This window comes from Theropithecus gelada, chromosome 19, assembly GCF_003255815.1.
Source record: "Theropithecus gelada isolate Dixy chromosome 19, Tgel_1.0, whole genome shotgun sequence".
Classification (NCBI taxonomy): Eukaryota; Metazoa; Chordata; class Mammalia; order Primates; family Cercopithecidae; genus Theropithecus; species Theropithecus gelada.
The window spans coordinates 22,081,380-22,106,533 of NC_037687.1; the positions used below are offsets into that span (position 1 = coordinate 22,081,380).

Consider the following 25,154-nt stretch of genomic DNA (forward strand, 5'->3'; position numbering starts at 1 on the left):
CAAAAAAAAAAAAAAAATGCACCAAGCATGGTGGCACATGCCTGTAGTCCCAGGTACTCAGGAAGCTGAGGCAGAGGATCCCTTGAGTTGGGAAGTTTGAGGTTACAGGGAGCCAAGATCTGCACTCCAACCTGGGTGACAAAGCACAACCCTGCCTCAAAATTAAATACATAAATTAAGCACGCTTATTTATTTTACTGTTTTATTTTATTATTATATATATATATTTGAGATGGGGTTTTACCATGCTGCCAGGCTTGTCTCAAACCCCTAAGCTCAAGTGATCTGCCAGCTTTGGCCTCCCAAAGTGCTGGGATTGCAGACATGAGCCACTGCGCCAGACCTATTTGTGTATTTATTTATTTTAGAGACAAACTCTCTCTCTGTCTCCCAGGCTGGAGTGCAGTGGCTCAATCACAGCTCACTGCAGCCTCAACCGCCCTGGGCTCAGGTGATCCTCCCACCTCAGCCTCCCAAGTAGGAGTAGCTGCTATGCATTTATTATGTGTGCACTTATTTGTCCAGCCATCCTCACACCCAGCTTGTGCCAAGCCTGAGACACAAGCTATCTGGAGCTCACATGGCATGGAGGTTAAGAGCACAGACTGGCCGGGTGCAGTAGCTCATGCCTGTAATCCCAGCACTTTGGGAGGCCAATGCGGGCAGATCACAAGGTCAGGAGTTCGAGACCAGCCTGACCAACATGGAGAAACCCCTTATCTACTAAAAATACAAAAATTAGCCAGGCGTGGTGGTGCGCACCTGTAATCCCAGCTACTTAGGAGGCTGAGGCAGGAGAATCACTTAAACCTGGGGGACGGAGGTTGCAGTGAGTGAAGATTGACTGTGCCACTGCACTGCAGCCTACGTGACAGAGCCAGACTCCGTCTCAAAAACAAAAAGAGCACAGACCATCTGGGCCCAAAAGAAGCACCCAGCCTGCTATGTATCTTTGCTGGGTGGCTTGGGGCAAATAACCACCCTGGGCCTCAGTTAACTTTTCAGTGAAGTGGGGATCACCATGGTGTCCCCTTCATGGGATCCCTGTGAGGAACTAAGAGAAATAAGGTGCTTAGAAGAGTCAGCTCTGACTCTGCCATTTTGTTTTATTTATTTTTAATTTTTATTTCATTTTTTTTAGACGGAGTCTCACTCTGTTGCCAGGCTGGAGTGCAGTCGTGCGATTTCAGCTCACTGCAAACTCCATCTCCTGGGTTCAAGCGATTATCCTGCCTCAGCCTCCCGAGCAGAGACAGGGGTTCACCATATTGGCCAGGCTCGTCTCGAACTCCTGAACTCAAGTGATCCACCAGCTCGAGCCTCCCAAAGTGCTGGGATTACAGGCGTCACCCACGGCGCCCTGCCCTGGCTCTGCCATTTTGTAACTCAGTGAGTCACTTCATCTCTCTGCTTCAGTTTCCTATTGCCCAGGGCGCTGCATTGCTTATATGAGACAATACTCGCAGTGCACTTAGATCAGTGCCTGGCACATGGTAAACACTGACTACATGTATTAATAGTATCAAAGCGGGTGGATCACGAGGTCAGAAGTTTGAGACCAGCCTGACCAACATGGTGAAACCCTGTCTCTACTAAAAATACAAAAATTAGCCGGGCGTGGTGGCGCGCGCCTGTAATCTCAGTTGCTCAGGAGGAGGCTGAGGTGGGAGAATCGCTTGAACCCAGGAGGCGAAGGTTGCAGTGAGCCGAGATCGCACCACTGCCCTCCAGCCTGGGCGACAAAGCGAGACTCCGTCTCAAATAAATAAATAAATAAATAAATAAATAAATAAATAAATAGTATCATAACTAAGACTTGAACGCGGAGAGATAACAGCCTCTGATACTTGAAACCTAGTCCTTCTGGGGAGGAAAGCCCAGGTGTGGCAGGTAGAAGGGAGGGCGAGCCCAGGTGGTCCTCTTGCTAGGGCAAGAAGCCCCGAAGCACCTGCCTCCAGCTGAGCAGCTCGGCGCCTACTGGCCTGGCAGGAACTTGGGCCCAGGCTGGCGCTCAGTGGCACCCCCTCCCCCAGGCCTCCCGCTTCCCGCCCTCACTCCGCCCAGCGGCGCGGCCTCAGCAGCTCCCCCTGGGCAGCCCAAAGAATGCGAAGAGGTAGGTGGGGGCAGGGAGGAGGGCGAGCCGCCGGGGAGAGACAAAGGGCCCGAGTCTGAGCGAGAGACACAAAGACGCGAGGAGGCTGGGGAGATAGGGGAAGTGGGACAAGGACGCGGGGAGGGACAAGGTCCGAAGGCCTGACTGGAGCCCAGCCTCACCCAGCCCGGCCGGGCCACCGCAGCGCGGGGGCTGGTCTCTGCTGCCCCCTGGCGGGTGGCTGCGGTGAGAAGGCGGTACGGAGCAGGTGTGGGAGGGGAGGACCAGGGCGCGCAGGGAGGTAAGGAGGGAAGGACGCAGAGAACAGAGCAGGGACGGAGAGACAGCGAGAGAGACTCGCACGCAGAGATAAGAGACGCCGAGAGGGAGACACAGAGACAGAGACAGGGACAGAGAGACACAGATAGAGACAGAGAGAGACACACAGACAGAGACAGAGAAGCACAGAGATAGAGAGGCGCAGAGATAGAGACGGAGAGAGAAACACAAGAGACAGAGAGGCACAGAGACAGAGTCAAAGGACGGAAAGAGACATAGGGACCAAGTGACCCAGAAACAATGACAGGCCGGTGCGGTGGCTCATGCCTGTAATCCCAGCATCTTGGGAGACCGAGACGGGAGGATCGCTTGAGGCCAGCCTCAGCAACACAGTGAGACCCACCCGCTGCCCCCCGCCCCGTCTCTTTTATTTAAAAAAAGGAAAAGAAAGAAAGAAAGAAAGGAAAGAAAGAAAAGAAAGAAAGAGTGACAGATAAAGGAAGACCAGAAACAGAGCGATACCGAAGCATGAGGACCGAAAGACCCAGAGAGGCAAAAATAAGGGCACAGAGAGGAAGACCCAAAGAGAGGGAGAGACACAAAGACACCTAAGAGAGACAGAGAAATCCAGAAAGAAACGAGTGCAGCGACACCTAGAGTCCAAGGCAAAGATTAGAAACGCACGAGGGTACGGGAGACAGGCTCAGAGCGATGGGCGCGACCTGCGGGGAGGTCGCACAACCAGGACGTGGTGGGGTCAGGACCGTAAGGCCCCACGTGCGTCAGGCAACTGTGGTGAGAGGACCCGGGCAGGCAAGAAAGGGCAAGATTCGAACTGTGGGCAGAACTGAGGCCAGGACGGACTGAGCTAAGAGACCGGGCGAACTAAGGCTAGGGCGAGGGGCGGGGCTGGTGGGGGCGGGGCTTCGCGGGGGCGGAGTCGGCTGGAAGGTCCTAAGGGGGCGTGGCAAGACCTTGGCGAGGCGGCCTGCAGGCTGGGGGCAGGGGGCGGGGCGCGGAACCTACTTCGGAGTAGAGGGGGCGTGGCTAGACCTTAGGGGGCGTGGCTTATCGCTGGATGCAGACAGAGACAGAATTCTGTGGCAGGGGCGACCTTAGAATCCTGGGGAGGAGCGAGAATGGAATCCCGGGGAGGAACAGGCGTGGAATCCAGGGGGCGGGTCAGAACGCCAGGAGGGGGCGGGGCCGGAGCCGGGGTCGACTCGGCTCGGGGGAGCAGCGGGTAGATCCTGTGACGTCAGCGGGTTCGAACCGCCGGAGCTGAGCGAGGGGCCGGGGGTGCCGAGCCGGGCGGGAGAGTTGGGCCGGGAGAGCAGAACAGGGAGGCTAGAGCGCGGCGGGAACCGGCCCGGAGCCGGAGCCGGAGCCCCACAGGCACCTACTCGCCCGCCCAGCCTATCGGCCCCCACAGAGTGGCCCGCGGGCCTCCGGCCGGGCCCAGTCCCCTCCCGGGCCCTCCATGGCCCGGGCCGTTGCCCTCCTGCCGTCGAGATCGCCGCCGACGCCGCTGCTGTGGCCGCTGCTGCTGCTGCTGCTCCGGAAAACCGGTGAGATGAGCGGACGGCCCCCTGCCCCCGCGCGGACCCCCTCCTCCCTTACCTTCCGAATTGGGGAAGCCGAGCACCTTCCCCGCCCACCCCCGGCTCCCCGAGCCCCCTCTCCCGTGTCCCCTTCCTGGCTGGCCCCCGCGACTCCGACCCCCTACATGTCCGATTCTCTCGAGGAGACTCTGACCCCTCCTCTCTGCATCTCTCTCACCACCACCCCCATCCTTCTTAATCCAACTGCCCATCCTACGCCGGCTTGTCTGTCCCCCTCCCCCTTTCTCGGATTCCCGCGCCGAAAGGGTTAAATCCGAGGAAGGCCTGGCGCCCCCTCCCCACCCCGCGCCGAGCAGTTCACCCGGATCTGGGTCTCTATCTCCTCTACCCGTCTCAGGAATGTGGGGAATGTTCCCCCCACCTCCCGCAGTAGGGTCTGGAGGAAGAGGCGAGACCACCCCCTCCCCCATTTTTCCTTCTTCCCGGCTTGGGCGTCTGAGGCCCGGAGAGAACTGAGGACAAGGGGACCTGATTCGGGTCCCTTGGAGGGCGAAGGATAAGAGTTCTAGCGACTTAGTGGGAAGGGCCTGAGCTCGGAGCTCCAACCTCGAACCTCAGGGAGTTGGGGGCTCTGACTCCGTGGACTCCAGAAAAATCAGGGGCCAGGGGCTCCGTCTTCTGGGTCCCTGGTAGAATGGAGGCTAGGCGCTACGTCTAACTGGGATATAGGTAAAACTGGGGGCGAGAGAGGATCAAACTTGTAGATTCTGGATTTAATTGTGGGCAGGGGGCTTCGTTTTCTGGGTTTCCGGCAGAACTGGGGGGACGGGAGACTCGATCTCGTGAGCTTCAGACTTAATTGTGGGCTGAGGAACGTCTTCTGAGATCCAAATAGAAGTGCGAGCTGCGGTTCCCGTCTCTTGGGCTCCAGATATGATCAAGGGTCAAAGGCTCTGTCTTGAGGCTGGAGTCTCAGTCGCCTGAGTCCCGGATAGAACGGGAGGCCCCGAGTCCCAGAGGCTGCGAGCCCCCTCCCTTTCCCTGTGAATGGTCGGGGGCGACGGAGACGTCGCCGGGGAAGTTTTCCTGGTTTCACTCTCGCCGAGCCAGGGAGGGGCGGGGCGGGCGCTCCTGGCTCCGTGTTCTGGACTCCCGGTTTCGGGACCTTATCTATCTTCTGGTGGCGCCTTTGTCCTCAGAGCCATAGCAGGAGGTGGACGAGTGGAGCCGCCGCCCTTATCCCCCCCCCTCGTCCCTCCCACTGGGATGCCTTGGACCCCCTGGCGTCCTTCCATCCACCCCATTAGGGGAGGAGAGCGGCCCCCCTGGGGAGGGAGGGGCTGGGAGGGAACCCTTGAAAGAGGCACTGGCCCCGCCCCTTGCAGGTGACCCGGCTGTGTATTCCCAGCGACAAACTCTGGGATGCTAGAGTTTCCCGAGGGTTTGCGCAGAAAAGAGCTCACGGGGATCTTGGGGGAACCCCGGCCACCTCTCTGGCCTCATTTCCCCCAGGATGGCTCTCACTGGCCTCCCAGCTTTGACCCAGAGCTGGGGACTCCCCGTCAATCCCCTGCCTCTCCCTTCAGGCAGAAATAGAGAGGTAAGATCAGAACTGGCACCTGTGGGTGAATTCTCCGAACCCACCAGACCCTGAACCTACTGTTGGCTTGGTGCATGATCTCACGGAAGGCTCCAGCTTGCCCTGGGAGACAGGTCCTGTTTCTGTTTCCATCTTACAGATGAGGAAACAGGCTCAGCAAAGGCAAGCTGGCTTCTCAAGGTCTCACTGCAGGTCCCGGGGAAGCCCGGCTCCAGTTCTTCAGAGCCCCTCACTGGGTGGGCTCCAGGAAGTGCCTCTGAGTTTCCATTTCCTCCCTGGTAAAAACAACTGAGATAACAATCCGTTCCCTGCGGACCATCTGGAAGGCTCCAAGGCCCCACTGATTCCCTGTGAAAGCTCTTAGCACCTGGGGAAGGAGCTATCGACCCTTTTCCTGACCACCGCCCCCATCCTTCGCCTCTGTGGTCCGCTGGCTGGCTGACTGGCACGTGCTCACTCCAAATCTCTCTCTCCCCTCCTCCTCGCTGTTTTCCTCATTCCCTCACTTTCTTTCCCCCTCTTCATCTCTCTTCGTTTCTCACCCTCTCTTTCTCCATCCCTCTCCAAGCTCTTTCTCTCTTCCCCTCTCTCCATCTGTCTCTCTCCTCTCCATCCTTCTCTGTATACCTCTCTAGCTGCACTGCCTTCACCGCTTGGCCTCCTCAAGGAATGTGGGTGCACCACCTGGGCCCCCAGCTGGGCCGGCTCCCCTCCCCCAGCTTCCTTCCCTGCCCATCCATGTGTCCATGTCCGCCAGGCAGCCCCATGTAGTGGAGGGGGAGGGGAGCAGAGGGACGGCAGCCTGGCTGTCTCCTCTCATTAGGGAAGGGGGACTGGGCAGAGAAGTGGGGGGGTGGGTATATAGAGAGGCTGGAGCTACAAGGATGGTGACAGAGGCCAGTAGAGGGAAGCGGTCAGACACAGATTTAGGAATGGGGTCAGAGACACATCTAGGAATGGAACCGGAGGATGGAGGGGAGGTGAAATACCATCACAGGATGAGGCGGAAAGACACTGGAATGGGACTGGGACAGAGGAGGGTGGGGGAAGGGAGATAGACATAGATACCAGATGAAGGCAGGGACAACAAAAGGAAAGGGGTTTGGTGACAGGCAGGGAGCCCCAAAGACTCCAGCTGTGGAAGAGCAGAGGTGCCGTGACCCAGGGAGGTCAGTGTACAGGGGGCCTCAAGGCCAGCGATATGTGGGGGCCACAGGGAGTGATGAACACAGGAGGGACAGGGAGCTGGGGACAAGGAGCTGGGCACATGGGCCAGCTCCCCCGCCCCTGCCTGGGATGCTGTTACATTTTTAATGTCCCAGCAATGCTGACAAATGGAGCAGGAAGGGGAGGAGAAGTGGGGGCCCAGCGAGATGGGCCAGGCTGTGAGAAGGTGTGGGGAGACAGGGCACTGGAGACCCCGGAGGCAGGGAGACCCCACGGTCAGAGACAGAAACAGACACTCTTAGAGACGTAGACCAGAAGTCTTGGGAGAGGAGAGCCCCAGAAATCAAGGCAGAGAGCCAGGTTCCAGAGATAGGGAGACCCAGACAGAGAAAGAGACCAGAAATGTCAGACATACAGAGGAAAGAGGAAGAGAGTGACTAAGGGGGACGGGGTATCTTCTTGGGCTAATGAAAATGTTCTATAATTGCTCGGGTGTTGGATGGCCAACTCTGAATATACAAAAGCCACTGAACTGTACACTTTAAATGGGTAGATTGTATGGTATGGGAATAATGTCTTAATAAAGCCATTACAAAGAGACAGAGAATATGAGAGGCACAGAGCGGAGACCAGAGACTCTGGGAGACACGGATAAGAGTGACAGAGGCCAGGCACAGTGGCTCATACCAGTAATTCCAGCACTTTGAGAGGCTGACGCAGGAGAATCCCTGAACCGAGTTCAAGGCTGCAGTGAGCCCTGATTGCACTACTGCATTCCAGCCTGGGCCACAGAGCAAGATGCTGTCTCAAAAGAGAAAACAGTAACAGAGATCCCAAGAGAGACCCTGGGAATTCGAGACACAGAGGGACAGGGACACAGAGGGACAGGGACCCGCTGGACACAGAGAGAGATAGAAGAGACCCTGGAAGACACAGATAAGAGGCGCTAAGAGACAGCAGGGAGACCATTAAAAGACTTTCAAGAAGCCGGGCACGGTGGCAGACACAGAGAGAGATAGAAGAGACCCTGGAAGACACAGATAAGAGACAGCAGGGAGACCATTAAAAGACTTTCAAGAAGCCGGGCACGGTGGCTCGCGCCTGTAATCCCAGCACTCTGGGAAGCCCAGGCAGGTGGATCACTTGAGCTCAGGAGTTCAAGACCAGCCTGGGCAACATGGCGAAATTCTGTCTCTGCAAAAAGTTTAAAAATTAGCCAAAGGTGATGGTGTGCGCCTATAGTCCCAGCTACTTAGAAGGCTGAAGTGGGAGGATCCGCATGAGCCAGGAAGGTTGAAGCTGCAGTGAGCTGAGATCACACTACTGTACTCCACCCTGGGCAACAAAGCAAGATCCTATCTCAAAAAACAAAACAAAACACACAGATTAGAGGCCAGGGGGCAGCTGCAGAAATCCAGGCGCAGACAGCCCTACATCCTGGCTGCTACAGCCGCTGCTCACCCTCCAAACCAGCTCCCGGATTTCCGCTGTGGGGGGTGGGCACTGTGATTAATGCAATTAATTAACTAACAAGGTGGCTGAGGCAGCAGCTGAGGCCAGTACTCAAAGCCTCTGGCCTTCAAGGGCCTGCTCTAGTCCCGACGCGCCTTGCCATAGGAAGGTGGGTCGCTGTGCTTTATAGATCTGTGGGGGAAGCCAGGCCCTGGGGAGCCAGCCAGGCAGGAGTCTAAGAGCCCAACTTCTCCTCCCATAGACCCAGGTGTCCAGCCTCAGGCCCCGCCTCCCTCAGACCCAGGAGCCCAGGTCCCAGCCCCTCCTCTCGCAGACCCAGGAGTCCAGGCCCCCATCCCTCCTCCCTCAGACCCAGGAGTCCAGGTCCCAGTCCCTCCTCCCTCAGACCCAGGAGTCTAGGCCCAGCCCCTCCTCCCTGAGACCCAGGAGTCCAGGCCACCATCTCTCCTCCCTCAGACCCAGGAGTCCAGCTTCAGTCCCCTCCTCCCTCAGACCCAGGAGTCCAGGCCTCTAGCTCCTCCTCCCTCAGACCCAGGAGTCTAGGCCTCTAGCTCCTCCTCCCTCAGACCCAGGAATCCAGGCGCCCAGCCCCCTCCTTTCTCAGGCCCGGGAGTCCAAGCCCCCAGCCTCTCCTCCAGGGTTCCATAAGTCACTCTGCACCCTCCTCGCTGCCTTGGCCTACCCACCTATGGATCTCGGGGTCTCAAGCTGTGTCTGTCCCCATAGTTCTCCCATGGGCTCACACCACGCCCTGGACAGCCTCCACTCTGCCACCACAGGAAGCCTGCAGGTGCAGTCCACAGGGAGAGGAAGTGTATCTGGGGACCTAGCTCACACCTCATGAAGCTGTCACCAGTCTGGCTTGCCCAGTGACACTGAGGGAGGCTGGTGTTCCCATGGCCACAGTCCCCCAGCTATGGTGCTGGCCATGTCCTGGCCAAGTTCACGGCACAGCCCCTGCCTAGCAGTGTGCTGGATGGTGGGGGCTCACTCCAGGCCGGCCATCCTCCTGGCTGTATCTCCCTTGCCCCCACCTGACACGCAGGGCGTCTGGGCAGCGGCCCTCACCCCTGTCCCCCTTACCTCTACAGCCTGTCAGCCTCCAAGTCCCTACCCTCCCAGCTTCTCCCTGTCACCCTCACCGTCGGTCCCGCTCTCCCATTCCAAGTTCTGAGTGTTTCCAGTCTAGCCCTCCTCCATCCCCATAGCCCCTGCCCTGATCCTGGCGCCTCTTCGCCCAGACCCCTGCCCCACTGAGGGCTCTTTCTCTTTTTTTTTTTTTCTTTGAGACGAGAGTCTCACTCTGTTGCCCAAGCTGGCAAGTGTCTCACTGTCTCACTCTGTCATCCAAGCTGGTACAGTGACACCATCTCAGCTCACTGCAACCTCCGCCTCCCGGGTTCAAGCGATTCTCATGCCTCAGCCTCCCAAGTAGTTGGGATTACAGGTTGGTGTCACAGTGCCCAGCTAATTTTTGTATTTTTAGTAGAGACGGGCTTTTACTGTGTTGCCCAGGCTGGTCTCCTGAGCTCAGGTGAGCTGCACCCGGCCTGTGAGGGTTTTTTTCTTTCTTTCTTTCTTTCTTTTTTTTTTTTTTTTTTTTTGAGACATGGTAGCGGGCACCTGTAATCCCAGCTACTTAGGAGGCTAAGGCAGGAGACGCAGACAGAGCAACACTCTGTCTCAAAAAAAAGAAAAGAAAAGAAAAGAAAAAACACAGAAAAGACTTGAGCTTGTTTCCTGAGGGCTCTGTGCAGAGGAGGGCGTGTTCTGCTGCAGTTTCTAGCGGGATCCCTCTGGCTGTGCATAGGAACAGACCACAAGGACAACTGCAGTCCTCCAGGTGGGAAGTGGCAGTGGATTAGACCAGGGCAGGGACTGGGGAGGCGTGAGAGGTGGTCTAAATAGATAAATTTCAAAAAAAGGAGGTGTCAGGGTTTCCTGATAGATTGCTTGTGATCTATCACAAGTCCATTTTGTGTGAGAGAGAAAGAGGTGAAAATGCCTTAAAAATGGACTGTAGGCAGGACGCGGTGGCTCACGCCTGTAATCCAAGCACTTTGGGAGGCCAAGGCAAGAGGAATTGCTTGAGTCCAGGAGTTTGAGAACAGCCTGGGCAACAAACAGTGAAACCCCCTTTCTACAAAATAGATTTTTGTTTAATTAGTCAAGTATGGTGGTGCCCGCCTATAGTCCCAACTACTCCGAAGGCTGACGTGGGAGGATTGCTTGAGCCCAGGAGGTTGAGGCTGCAGCACGCTGAGATCACACCACTGCACTCCACCCTGAGCAATGGAGTGAGATCCTATCTCAAAAAAAAAAAAGGACTGTTAACCCCACAGGGCCTGAACTATCCTGTTCATTCATTTGGAATTAGAAACTCAGAATGGGGAACTTACAGCAATAGGATTATTATAATTTATTTTTTTGAGACAGTCTGGCTCTGTCGCCTAGGCTGGAGTACAGTGGCGCGATCTCGGCTCACTGCAAGCTCTGCCTCCCAGGTTCACACCATTCTCCTGCCTCAGCCTCCCGAGTAGCTGGGACTATAGGTGCCCGCCACCTTGCCCGGCTAATTTTTGTATTTTTAATAGAGATGGGATTGCACCGTGTTAGCCCTCCTGACCTTGTGATCCGCCCGCCTCGACCTCCCAAAGTGCTGGGATTACAGGCATGAGTCACCGCGCCCGGCCCTTTTTTTTTCTTTTTTTTTTTTTTTTTGAGACAGAATCTCCCTCTGTCCCCCAGGCTGGAGTGCAGTGCTATAATCTCAGCTCAATACAGCCTCCGCCTGCTAGATTCAAGTGATTCTCCTGCCTCAGCCTCCCGAATAGCTGGGATTACGGGGACCCGCCACCACGCCCGGCTAAGTTTTGTATTTTTAGTAGATTTTTTGTATTTTAGTTTCACCATGTTGGTCAGGCTGTTCTCAAACTCCTGACCTCAGGTGATCTGCCTGCCTGGGCCTCCCAAAGTGCTGGGATTACAGGCATGAGCCATTGCACCTGGCAGCAATGGGATTTTAGAGCCTCGTTCATTCATTCATTCAGCAAATATTGAACATCTACTAGGTACCAATCTCTCTTGTAGATGCTGAGGGTACAGGTGTGAGCAAAACAGACAGAAGATCCCTGCCCTCATGGCACTGGCAGTCGGTTTCCAGGAGGATGTGACATATCTAGTGTGTGAGATGGTGAGAAGCACTATGCAGACAGAAAACATAAAAGGGCGAAAGGGCGGAAGAGCAGCCAGCCAGGGAGGGGAGAGGAGGTGGCAGCTGAGGTGGAGTATCTGGGGGTAAAAGAACCCTCCGAGGAGTGTGCCCCACAAGAAGTTAAAAGTGGTGGGTTTGTTTGAGACAGGGTCCTCACTCTGTCACCCAGGCTGGAGTGCAGTGGCCCATTCTCGGCTCACAGCAACCTCCACCTCCTGAGTTCAAACGACTCTCCCTAAAATAGCTGGAATTACAGGCATGCAGCTAATTTTTGTATATTTAGTAGAGACAGGGTTTCACCATGTTGGCCAGGCTGGTCTCGAACTCCTGGCCTCAAGTGATCCACCCACCTTGATTTCCCAAAGTTCTGGGATTACAGGCATGAGCCACCGCCCCCAGCCTAAAGTGGTTTTTTTGTTTTAATCCTCCAAAGCCAGTAGTGCTCAGATGCCATTCATTCACTTGGCAGTGTTTATTGAGCACCTACTATGTGCTAGGCCCTGTTGTAGGTGCTGGGGATACAGTAGGGGATAACACAGACAAACCTCGGGGCTGGAGAGGGCAGACCCTCTAGCACCCAGGATCTGTTTGTTGAGTAACTATTTGTTTTTTGGATTTGACCTATAAGATGTGAAAGAATGGCCAGATTCTTCCAGGTTCTGCCTTTTCCTGATCCCTCCCTCTCTCCCTACTACCAAATCCCTTTCATTTTAAAATTTTAAATCCTGGTGAGGCACAGTGGCTCACGCCTGTAATCCCAGCACTTTGGGAGGCTAAGGTGGGCGGATCACCTGAGGTCAGGAGTTCAAGGCCAGCCTGGCCAAGATGGTGAAACCCCGTCTCTACTCAAAATACAAAAATTAACCGAGTGTGGTGACACATACAAAAATTAACCGAGTGTGGTGACACACACCTGTAATCCCAGCTACTCAGGAGGTTGAGGCAGAATTGCTTGAACCCGGGAGGCAGAGGTTGCAGTGAGCCAAGATGGCGCCACTGCACTCTGGCCTGGGTGATACAGCGAGAAAGACTCTGTCTCAAAAAAATAAAATCCTAAGACCTGTTATCTTCCTCCCCAACACTCAGTCTCAGTCTTAACCTCTTGTTCTTTTCACTGCCACCTTTTTTGTGTCATTTTGCTGTCTGGTCATCTATTTCTGCTCAGCCCACCACCTTCCCCTCAGACCTCTTTGGAAGAAGCAAAGTCATTCTCCATTTGAAGAACCCTCAACGGCTCCCACTTACCGCAAAGAGGAAGCTAACCTCCTAGGCCCCAGCCTACTTTGCTGTCTCTGCAGTTCACACAGGCCCAAATGGCTTTCCTTGACCCTCATTGAGTGGCCTTCCCTGCTTGCCCAACTAGGAAGGGGCCAGAGCCCTTAACCCTGATTCCAACCTCAGTGTCTTTGGGGGCCAGGCGGGTGATAAGTCGCAGCACCTGGGTGATAACTCTGCCTCAACCTTCCCAAGTAGCTGGGATTACAGGTGTGTGTCACCACACCCGGTTAATTTTTGTATTTTGAGTAGAGCCGGAAGGGAGTGCCCTGTGGGAGGGGGGTTGTCCTTCCTCAGCCCCGGTCAGCTGTTGCTCCCAGGAGCCACGTATCCGGACTTCTGTCTGGTGCTTTAGACAGCAATCTCCAGGCCTTCTGTGTGGGCCGCTACTTCCCATCTGAAATAACACTCTGTGGGCCAAAGCAAACATGCGCCACAGCCAGATCTGGCCTGCAACAGGAGGCTGACCGCCACTGCTCTGCTCACCTGGACCAAGCCCCGTGAAGATCCCCCATGAGCAAGTCCTTCCATGGAACTGTCACAGGGACCCTGGAGGGAGGCTGAAACATCCCCATTTTATAGATGGAGGAAGTTGGGCTTGGAAACAAGGTTGCCAGCTGGAAAGGGTGTCAGCCTTAAATAATGAGATTCAGAAAATATGATTAAGTACAGAGTTTATGATTAAGTACAGAGTTTATTGAAGCCTAAAGCTTGAGGATGGCCACCCGGGAGTGTGGATTCGAGTTGCTCCGAATAAACCCTTTGACTACCTGTAATTACAAGTGGACTTTTTTCTTTGTGAGACAGGGTCTCACTCTTTCACTCAGTCTGGAGTGCAGTGTGATCATGGCTCACTGCAGCATCAGTTTCTTGGGCTCCCAGCCTTGAGTGATCCTCCTGCCACAGCCTCCCTAGTAGCTGGGACTACAGGCCCTAGCCACCTTGCCCAGCTTTTTTTTTTTTTTTTTTTTTTGAGATGGAGTCTCGCTCTGTTGCCCAGGCTAGAGTGCAGTGGCACAATCTCTGCTCACTGCAACCTCCGCCTCCCAGGTTCAAGCGATCCTTCTTCCTCAGCCCCCCAATAGCTGGTGTTACAGGCACGCGCCACCATGCCCGGCTAATTTTTTGTATTTTTAGTAGAGACGGGATTTCGCCATGTTGGCCAGGCTGGTCTCAAACCCCTGACCTCAGGCAATCTGCCTGCCTCGGCCACCCAAAGTGCTGGGATTACAGGCGTGAGCCACTGTGCCTCACCAGGATTTAAAATTTTAAAATGAAAGGGATTTGGTAGTAGGGAGAGAGGGAGGGATCAGGAAAAGGCAGAACCTGGAAGAATCTGGCCATTCTTTGAGCCACCACACCCAGTCTGCAAGTGGATTTTTAAGGACCAAAGAAGAGAGAGTTCCTAAATTGTTAACCAAGAATTTACATTAAAATAGGATAAGGTTTCTGCAGGTCTGGATCTGAAAAAAAGATAACAGGAGGTATTGATTGGCTATTGTATCACAAATTCCAGGAACCGGAAGCTAATGGGGAGGGCAGCTGGGCAGGAACCACTGCCCCGGGCATGGGTGGAGGAGGTGTGTGACCAAAGTCCCCTATTCCCTGTACAGTCTCCCTGGGCCTGATACATTTCGCATAGTTCAGACTGATCTGAGCTATTTTTCTTTTCTCAAGGTGGGTGGGGGTGGCCCCTGTGGACTGGAAAAGCCTCATTTTTCCCCCAAGTGACACACCTGAGTTTGAGTTGTGGGACTTGTGTGGAGATGATGTATTTATGTCCCACTTCGGTCTTTGCTGATGGCTTTTTCTTTTTTAATTATCTTTTTTTTAATTTAAATTTTTTCTTTTAAGGTAGGCAGGGTCTCATTCTATCACCCACGCTGGAGTGCAGTGGTGAGGTCTCTGGGTTCAAGCGATTCCCCTTCCTCAGCCTCCCAAGTAGCTGGGAATACAGGGGCCCACCACCACGTCCAGCTAATTTTTGTATTTTTGGCATAGACGGGGCTTCACCATGTTGGCCAGGCTGGTCTCGAACTCCTGCCCTCAGGTGATCCTCCTGCCTCAGCCTCCCAAAGTGCTGGTATTACAGGCGTGAGCCACCGCGCCCAGCCTTTTGACTTTCTTTGAGACAGAGTCTAACTGTTGCCCGGGCTGGAGTGCAGTGGCATGATCTCAGCTCACTGCAACCTCCACCTCCCGGGTTCAAGCAATTCTCCCACCTTAGCCTCCTGAGTAGCTGGGATTACAGGTGCCTGCCACCACGTCCAGCTAATTTTTGTATTTTTGGTATAGACGGGGCTTCACCATGTTGGCCAGGCTGGTCTCGAACTCCTGGCCCCAAGTGAGCCTCCTGCCTCGGCCTCCCAAAGTGCTGGGATTATAGGTGTGAGCCACCGCACCTGGCCTTATTTTATTTTTAATTTCCTTTCTCGTATTGCTATAATTCACTGATGACTTCTTACCCAAAGATCCTCGGCCTATCCCCACCCAAGGGGACTGCCTTCCACCAGCGACCGCTCATTAGGGTTACTCATTAGGGTTGTTTTCCCTGGGGTTCCTGTGTGTGTGACGCCAGGGCCTTTGCACCGCCTCCATGGCCCATCTCCCTCAGACAAAGCTGGGCAGTGGCGCTGGTCCTCGAAATGAGTCTTGTGCCCTGGGCCTTTCCTGGCCTGGAGGCTGAGTGCCAAGGCCACCTGTAATTAAACTGAGCTCCCTATGTTTACTCAGCAAGCACTGACCTCTCATTTCCTGGGGCCCTATGCTGAGTGTTCCACAGCTATTCTTTAATCTTTATAACAGCCCTTGGGACGCAGGCACTATTATTAACCTCATTTTACAGCTGTGGAAACTGAGGCACAGAGACGTTAAGTGACCTGCACAAGATCGCAGAGCCAGGATTCAAACCCATGAACTGTGGGCCACTCAGTCGCCATGCTGTACCGCCGTGCAGAACAGAGGAAGATTTGTTCTTGTTCTCATTTATATTAAAAGTGAGAAAACATGGGCCACGCGCAGTGGCTCACGCCTGTAATCCCAGCACTTTGGGAGGCTGAGGCAGATGGATCACCTGAGGTCAGGAGTTTGAGAGCAGCCTGACCAACATGGTGAAATCTGGTCTCCACTAAAAATACAAAGATTAGCCAGACGTGGTAGCTCGCACCTGTAATCCCAGCTACTCAGGAGGCTGAGGCAGGAGAATCGCTTGAACCCAAGAGGCGGAGGTTGCAGTAAGCTGAGATCGGGCCAACCTAGGCAACAGAGCAAGACTCCATCTCCAGAAAAATAAAATGGTGACAAGAAACACTTAGGCTGGCTGAGAAATGAAAGGACAGGGTGAGAATTGCAAACGTGCGTCCACATAAAAACTTGAACTCGCGGCCGGGTGCGGTGACTCACGCCTGTAATCCCAGCACTTTGCGAGGCCGAGGCGGGCGGATCACAAGGTCAGGAGATAGAGCCCATCCTGGCTAACAGGGTGAAACCCCGTCTCTACTAAAAATACAAAAACTTAGCCGGGCGTGGTGGCCAGCACCTGTACTCCCAGCTACTCGGGAGGCTGAGGCAGGAGAATGGCGCGAACCCGGGAGGCGGAGCTTGCAGTGAGCCTAGATGGCGCCACTGCACTCCAGCCTGGGAGACAGAGCGAGACTCCGTCTCAAAAAAGAAAAAAAAAAAAAAAAAAAAATTGGCCGGGCGTGGTGGCTCAAGCCTGTAATCCCAGCACTTTGGGAGGCCGAGACGGGCGGATCACGAGGTCCGGAGATCGAGACCATCTTGGCTAACACGTTGAAACCCCGTCTCTACTAAAAAATACAAAAAATTAGCCGGGCGAGGTGGCGGGCGCCTGTAGTCCCAGCTACTCGGGAGGCTGAGGCAGGAGAATGGCGTAAACCCAGCAGGCGGAGCTTGCTCAGCTCACTGCACTCCAGCCTGGGCGACAGAGCGAGACTCCGTCTAAAAAAATAAATAAATAAATAAATACAACTTGAACTCGCATGATCCCAGTAGCTTTATTCATCAGAGCCAAAAAGTCGAAACAACCTAAATGCCCATCAGCGGCTGAATAGATAAACAAAATGTGGTCCGTCCCTACAGTGGAATATTATTGAGCCTTAAAGAAGAGTGAAGCACCAACACGTGTTACAGATGGATGAACCTGGAAAACAGGATGCCAAGTGAAAGAAGCCAGACACAAAGGCTGCATAGTCTATTACATGAAATGTCCAGAACAGGCACATCTACAGAGACAGAAAGTCAATTCGTGGCTGGGGGAATGGGAAGTGACTGCTTAATGGGTAAAGGGGTTACTTATGGGAATTATAAAAATGCCCAGTCCAGGCCGTGCGCGGTGGCTCAAGCCTGTAACCCCAGCACTTTGGGAGGCCGAGACGGGCGGATCATGAGGTCAGGAGATCGAGACCATCCTGGCTGACACGGTGAAACCCCGTCTCTACTAAAAAATACAAAAAAATTAGCCGGGCGAGGTGGCGGGCGCCTGTAGTCCCAGCTACACGGGAGGCTGAGGCAGGAGAATGGCGTAAACCCGGGAGGCGGAGCTTGCAGTGAGCTGAGATCCGGTCACTGCACTCCAGCCTGGGCGGCAGAGCCAGACTCCATCTCAAAAAAAAAATAAAATAAAATAAATAAAAAATAAAAATGCCCAGGCCAGGTGCAGTGGCTCATGCTCATAATCCTAACAATTTGGGAGGCTGAGGCAGGTGGATCGCTTGAGCTCAGGAGTTTAAGACCAGCCTAAGCAATATGGTGAATCCTCATCTCTACAAAAAAATACAAAATTAGCCAGGTTTTGTGGCTCGCACCTGTAGTCTCAGCTGCTTGGGGGGCTGAGGTGGGGGGATCACTTCAGCTCCAGAGTTTGCAGTGAGCAGAAATCGCACCATTGCCCGCCAGCCTGGACAGAGTGAGATCCTGTCTCAAAAAATCATACCCTAAAACTGATTATAGTAACAGATGTAAAACTCCAAATATACTTAAAGCCACTGAATTGTACTGTATTTTTTTTATTTAAAAAATTATATCTTTTTTTCCTTTTTTGAGACAGAGTCTCCCTTTGTCACCCAAGCTGGAGTGCAGTGGTGCAATCTCGGCTCACTGCAACCTCCGCCTCCTGGGTTCAAGTGAACACATCTGGCTAATTTTTATATTTTTAGTAGGGACAGGGTTTCACCATGTTGGCCAGGCTGGTCTTGAACTCCTGACCTCAAGTGTCCCACCCGCTTCGGTCTCCCAAAGTGCTGGAATTACAGATGTGAACCACTGCACCCAGCCTTAATTGTATACTTTAAATGGGTGAATTGTGTAGTGTAAGAAAAAAAAAAAACCTACGTAAAAAATGAGCAAAGGACCTGAAGAGACATTTTTCTAAAGAAGACATACAGGCAGCCAACAAACATATGAAAAAATGCTCAACATCACTAATCATCAGAGAAATGCAAATTTAAACTACAATGAGGTGCCATCTCACCCCAGTCAGAATGTCTGTTACTAAAAAGTCTAAAAACAACAGATGCTGGCGAGGATTCGGAGTAAAGGGACCACTTACCCACTGTTGATGGGAATGTAAATTAGTACAGCCTGTATGGAAAACAGCATGGAGATTTCTCAAAGAACTAAAAATAGAACTACCATTCGGTCCAGGATTCCACTGAGTATCCTCCCAAAGGAAAAGACATCATTATATCCATTATATCCACCTGCACTTGTATATTTATTGCAGCACTGTTCACAATAGCAAAGATATGGAGTCAACCTAAGTGTCCATCGATGAATGGAGGATAAAGAAAATGTGGTCTAGAGGCCGGGCGCGGTGGCTCAAGCCTGTAATCCCAGCACTTTGGGAGGCCGAGACGGGCGGATCACGAGGTCAGGAGATCAAGACCATCCTGGCTAACACGGTGAAACCCTGTCTCTACTAAAAAATACAAAAAACTAGCCGGGCGAGGTGGCGGGCGCCTGTAGTCCCAGCTACTCGGGAGGCTGAGGCAGGAGAATGGCGTCAACCCGGGAGGCGGACCTTGCAGTGAGCTGAGATCCAGCCACTGCACTCCAGCCTGGGCGACAGAGCGAGACTCCGTCTCAAAAAAAAAAAAAAAAGAAAATGTGGTCTATATCTACAAAGATTTCATGATGAAATTAATGCAGCAAAAGCAAACATTGACAAATGGGATCTAATTAAACCAAAGAGCTTCTGCACAGCCAAAGAAACTATCCTCAGAGTGAACAGACAACCTACAGAGTGGGAGAACATTTTTGCAATCTATCAATCTGACAAAGGTCTAACATCCAGAAGCTACAAGGAACTTAAACAAATTTACAAGAAAAAAAAAACCTTAAAAAGTGGATAAAGGACATGAACAGACACTTCTCAAAAGAAGACATTCGTGTAACCAACAAACATATGAAAAAAAAGCTCAGCATCACTGATCATTGAGAAATGCATATCGAAACAACAGTGAGATACCATCTCACACCAGTCAGAATGGCCATTATTAGAAAGTCAAGAAACAGCCAGGCGCAGTGGCTCACTCTTTTAATCCCAGCACTTTGGGAGGCCGAGGCAGGTGGATCACAAGGTCAGGAGTTCGAGACCAGCCTGGCCAACACAGTGAAACCCTGTCTCTACAATAAATACAAAAATTAGCTGGGCGTGGTGGCAGGCACATGTAATCCCAGCTACTCTGTCAGCTGAGGCAGGAGAATCACTTGAACCCAGGAGGTGGAGGTTGCAGTGAGCTGAGATCATACCACTGCACTCCAGCCCGGGCAACAGAGTTAGACTCTGTCTCAAAGAAAGTCAAAAGGCTGGGCGCGGTGGCTCACGCCTGTAATACCAGCACTTTGGGAGGCTGAGGCGGGCGGATCACAAGGTCAGGAGATCAAGACCATCCTGGCTAACAAGGTGAAACCCTGTCTCTACTAAAAATACAAAAAATTAGCCGGACATAGTGGTGAGCACCTGTAGTCCCAGCTACTGAGAAGGCTGAGGCAGGAGAATGGCGTGAACCCAGGAGGCGGAGCTTGCAGTGTGCCGAGATCGTGCCACTGCACTCCATCCAGCCTGGGCGACAGAGTGAGACTCTGTCTCAAAAAAAAAAAAAAAAAAAAAAGTCAAGAAACAACTGATGCAGGCAAGGCTGTGGAGAAATAGGAATACTTTTACACTGCTAGTGGGAATGTAAATTAGTTGAACCGTTATGAAGACGGTATGACGATTCCTCAAAGATCTAGAACCAGAAATACTATTTGACCTAGCAATCCCTTACTGGGTATATACCCAAAATAATGTAAGTCGTTATATTACAAAGATACATGCATGTGTATGTTCATTGCAGGACTATTCATAATAGCAAAGACATGGACTCAATCCAAATGCCCATCATGGATAGACTGGATAAAGAAAATGTACATATATACCGCGGAATACTACACAGCCATAAAAAGGAACAGGATCATGTCCTTTGCAGGGACATGGATGGCGCTGGAAGCCATTATCCTTAGCAACTAACATAGGAACAGAAAACCAACCACCACATGTTCTCACTTATAAGTGGGAGCTGCACAATGAGAACACATGGACATGGGGAGGGGAACAGCACACACTAGGCCTGTTGCAGTGGGGTTGCGGGGGTGGGTAGGGAAAGGGAGACCATTAGGAAAAATAGCAAATGCATGTTCGGCTTACTACCTAGGTGATGGGTTGATAGGTGCAGCAAACCACCATGGCACATGTTTACCTACGTAAGAAACCTGCACATCCTGCACATGTACCCTGGAACTTACAATAAAAAAAAAAGAAAGAAAATGTGGTACATATCTATCATGGAATAGTACACAGCCATAAAAAAGGATGGAATCATGTCTTTTGCACCAACACGGATGGAACTGGAGGCCATTATCCTAAGTGAAATAGAAAGTCAAAATACCACATGTTCTCACTTATAAGTGGAAGCTAAACAGCAAATATACATGGACACAAAGATTGGAATAATGGACAGTGGAGACTACAAAAGGTGGGAGGGAGGGAAAGGGGTGAGGGTTGAAAAATTAACGGTTGGAGGCTGGGCATGGTGGCGCACGCCTATAATCCCAGCACTTTGGGAGGCCGAGGCAGGTGGATCATGAGGTCAGATGTTCGAGGCCAGCCTGGCCAACATAGTGAAACCCCATCTCTATTAAAAATATTAAAAAATTAGCCGGACGTGGTAGCGTGTGCCTGTAATCCCAGCTACTCGGGAGGCTGAGGCAGGAGAATCACTTGAAGTTGGAAGGTGGAGGTTGCAGTGAGCCGAGATCACACCACTGCACTCCAGCCCAGGCAATAGTGCAAGACTCCGTCTCAAAAAAAAGAAAAATTAACTGTTGGAGGTCAGGTGCGTTGGTGCATGCCTATAATCCCAGCACTGTGGGAGGATCAGGCGGGCTGCTCGCTTTGAGTTCAGGAGTTTGAGACCAGACTGGGCAACATGGCAAAACCCTGTCTCTACAAAATAAAAAATTAGCCAGGCATTGGTGGCGCACGCCTGCAGTCCCAGCCACTCAGGTTGCAGTGAGCCAAGATCGTGCCACTGTACTTCAGCCTGGGAGACAGAGTGAGACCCTATAAAAAGAAAAAGAAAAATTAACTGTTGGGTACAATGTTTGCTATTCAGGTGATGGATACGCTAAAAGCCCAGACTTCACCTCAACGCAATATATGTAAGTAAGAAACCGGCACTCGCACCTGCTAAAAATATAATACTTTTTAAATTTTTATTTTAATAAAAAATAGAAACTTAGGGCCAAGGGGGAACGGATCACCTGAGGTCAGGAGTTCAAGACCAGTCTGGCCAACATGGTGAAACCCTGTCTCTACTAAATATACAAAAATTAGCTGGACATGGTGGCGGTCGCCTGTAATCCCAGCTACTCGGGAGGCTGAGGCACAAGAATCCCTTGAACCGGGGGTGGAGGTTACAGTGACCAAGATTGCACGACTGCACTCCAGGCTGGGCAACACAGCGAGACTCGGTCTCAAAAAAAAAGAAAGGAACTTGGGAAAAAATACTATATAGGGAGGGCTGTAGGTTTCATAGGAAGGTGAGAGAAAGTATATTACTGAGTAGGGTAATGAAGATTATACTCAGCCTTTAAATGTTTTAAAATGTATTGTATGAAAAATTTTTTTAATTGATTTATTTTCAGATGATTCCCCCCCACTCAAAAAAAAAAAACACTTTATGAAAATTTTGGGGTGGGCCGGGTGCAGTGGCTCACGCCTATAATCCCAGCACTTTGGGAGGCTGAGGTGGGAGGATCACTTGAGTCCAGGAGTTCAAGACCAGCCTGGGCAACATAGCGAGACATTGTCTCTACCAAAAAAAAATTACAAATTAGCCAGGTGTGGTGGTGCACGCCTGTAGTCCCAGCCTGAACCTGGGAGGTCGAGGCTGCAGTGAGCTGAGTTGCCCACTGCATTCCAGCCTGGGTGAAAGTGAGACCCTATCTGAGGAAAACAAAATTTAGTTTAAAGAAAATAAAATTTTTATTGATTTATTTTGTTTTTTAATTTTAAAGGCAAGGTCTCACTCTATTGCCCAGGCCGATCTTGAACTCTTAGGCTCAAGCATTCCTCCCACCTTGGCTTCCCAAAGTGCTGAGATTAAAGTCTTGAGCCACCACCCTGGCCATCATGTCAACTTTTAAACATACAAGTGTAGGTAAGAAGAATGGCCTGGTGGTTGGGCACGGTGGCTCACGCCTTTAATCCCAGCACTTTGGGAGGCTGAGGCAAGCAGATCACAAGGTCAGGAGACTGAGACCATCCTGGCTAACACAGTGAAACCCCATCTCTACTAAAAATACAAAAAAGAAAAAAACTAGCCAGGCATGGTGGCAGGTGCCTGTAGTCCCAGCTACTTGGGAGGCTGAGACAGGAGAATGGTGTGAACCCGGGAGGCAGAGCTTGCAGTGAGCTGAGATCACGCCACTGCACTCCGGCCTGGGCGACAGAGCAAGACTCTGTCTCAAAAACAAAAAAAGAATGGCCTGGAGCCTCCCTCACCCTCCCCACCTAGACTCCCTTAACAATGGGTGACATATTTTGTTTTTTGCTGAACCATTTACGAGTAACTTGAAATCATGACACTGCGACTTCATATCTTCTGGGAAAAATAATGTGCATAGCCACAGTTTAATTATCACGCCTAGGAATATGAACAGCAATTCCAAAATCATATGTAATATGACTTCATAGTACGTGTCGTAGTAATATAATAGAATAGTCATTTTAGTCTTCCCTAAAATGTCTTTTCCAGGTGACTTTTTCAGAATCAGGATGCTGCAAAGCTGCCTGCATTACATATGGAGCCTGCATTTCCCGAGGGGCCCCCTTTGTGGTGGCCCTGTCTGGAAGTGTCTGGGTTCCTCCCCCACCCGACTTCTTCACTCTCTGTCCTCTCTGCCCAGGAGCCCAGGATGTGCGAGTTCAAGTACTACCCGAGGTGCGAGGCCAGCTCGGGGGCACCGTGGAGCTGCCGTGCCACCTGCTGCCACCTGTTCCTGGACTGTACATCTCCCTGGTGACCTGGCAGCGCCCAGATGCACCTCCAAACCACCAGAATGTGGCCGCCTTCCACCCTAAGATGGGTCCCAGCTTCCCCAGCCCGAAGCCCGGCAGCGAGCGGCTGTCCTTCGTCTCTGCCAAGCAGAGCACTGGGCAAGACACAGAGGCGGAGCTCCAGGACGCCACGCTGGCCCTCCGCGGGCTCACGGTGGAGGACGAAGGCAACTACACCTGCGAGTTTGCCACCTTCCCCAAGGGGTCCGTCCGAGGGATGACCTGGCTCAGAGTCATAGGTGAGCAGGGTAAGGGCGGGAGGCAAGGAGGTGGGAGGGCCGCGGTGTGGAAGCATCCCCTTGCAGGTCAGTTTCTCTCTTGGCTTCAGCTGTGAGGTTCACTTTCTCTGTGGGTTTCCATCCATCAGCAAATGTTCATTAAGCACCTACCATGTGCCAGATGCTTTACTGTGTGCTGAGGATGCAGCAGGCAACCAGGCATTCTTGGAAAAAAACAAAAAAATAAGTATTGGCTGGGCGCGGTGGCCCACCCCTGTAATCCCAGCACTTTGGAAGGCCGAGATGGGCAGATCGCCTGAGGTCAGGAGTTCAAGACCAGCCTGGCCAACATGGTGAAACCCTGTCTCTACGAAAAATACAAAAATTAGCGGGGTGTGGTGGCCTGCGCTTATAATCCCAGCTACTCAGGAGGCTGAGTCAGGAGAATCGCTTGAACCCAGGAGGCAGAAGTCGCAGTGAGCCGAGAGTGTGCCACTGCACTCCAGTCTGGGTGACAGAGCGAGACTCAATCTAAAAAAAAAAAAGTATTGAGGTTGGGCGTGGTGGCTCACGCCTATAATCCAAGCACTTTGGGAGGCCGAGGCAGGTAGATTGAGCCCATGGTGGTGTGCAGATGTGGCCCCAGCTACTTGGGAAGCTGAGGTGGGAGGATCACTTGAGACCAGGAATTTGAGGCTGAGGTGAGCTGTGATCATGCCACTACACTCCAGCCTAGGTGACAAAGTGCGACCCTATCTCTAATAAATAAATAAAAGAGTAAAGCAGTTAAAGGGGCTGTGGAAGTTGGAGGGGGCCAAGTTGGAATTCTAGCTAAGGAGGTCTGGGAATATTTAGGCAGAAACTAGGAGAGGAGGAGCCCTGTGGGTATCTAAGGGAAGAGCATTCCAGGCAGAGGGAATGGCAAGTACAAAGGCCCTGAGACAGGAATACCTGGAGTATTTGAGGGCCAGGAAGGAAGTCAGTGTGGCTGGAGGCATATGAGTGGGGGAAAGTAGGAAGCAACAAAGTCAAGGAGAGGATGGGGATAGGTTGGCAAAAGCCTTGTGGACTGTGAGAAGGCTTTGGCTTTTGCCCAGGGAGGACAAGAGCTGTAGTAAGCTGTAGATAAGCTCTGTTCTTAGCAGCAGAGAGGTTTGATCTGGCTTGAGTTCTCACCAGCTCTTCCTGGCTGTGTTGGGAGGGGAAAGGATGGGAGCTGCAAAACCACAGGGTAAGGCAACTGCAAATGTCCAGGCCGGGCCGGGTGCTGTGGCTCACGCCCATAACCCCAGCACTCAGGGAGGCCGAGGTGGGAGGATCCCTTGAGCCTAGTAATTTGAGACCATCCTAGGCAACATAGTAAGACTCTTGAATCGACGACAAAAAAAAAAATTTTTTTTTTTTTTTTTTTTTTTGAGACGGAGGTTCGCTCTTGTTGCCCAGGCTGGAGTGGAGTGGCGCGATCTCGGCTCACAGCAATCTTCACCTCCCAGGTTCAAGCAATTCTCCTGCCTCAGCCTCCCGAGTGGCTGGGATTACAGGCTCCCACCACCACGCCTGGCTAATTGTAGTCTTTTTTTTTTTTTTTTTGAGAGGGAGTCTCGCTCTGTCGCCCAGGCTGGAGTGCGATGGCTGGATCTCAGCTCACTGCAA

At 52.3% G+C, this 25,154-nt stretch overlaps 1 protein-coding gene across 2 annotated transcripts in view; it reads left to right on the plus strand.

Moving 5' to 3' along the window:
* The first annotated feature begins 3,463 nt into the window (after positions 1-3,463).
* NECTIN2 (nectin cell adhesion molecule 2) overlaps positions 3,464-25,154 on the plus strand; it is a 43,073-nt gene continuing 21,382 nt past the window's right edge. For both annotated transcript variants that reach the window (XM_025367059.1, XM_025367060.1), the window contains exons 1-2: positions 3,464-3,939; positions 23,133-23,522. In XM_025367059.1, coding sequence (XP_025222844.1) covers positions 3,852-3,939; positions 23,133-23,522 — 478 coding nt within the window. In that variant the 5' untranslated portion in view covers positions 3,464-3,851. The remainder of the gene's footprint in view (positions 3,940-23,132; positions 23,523-25,154) is intronic.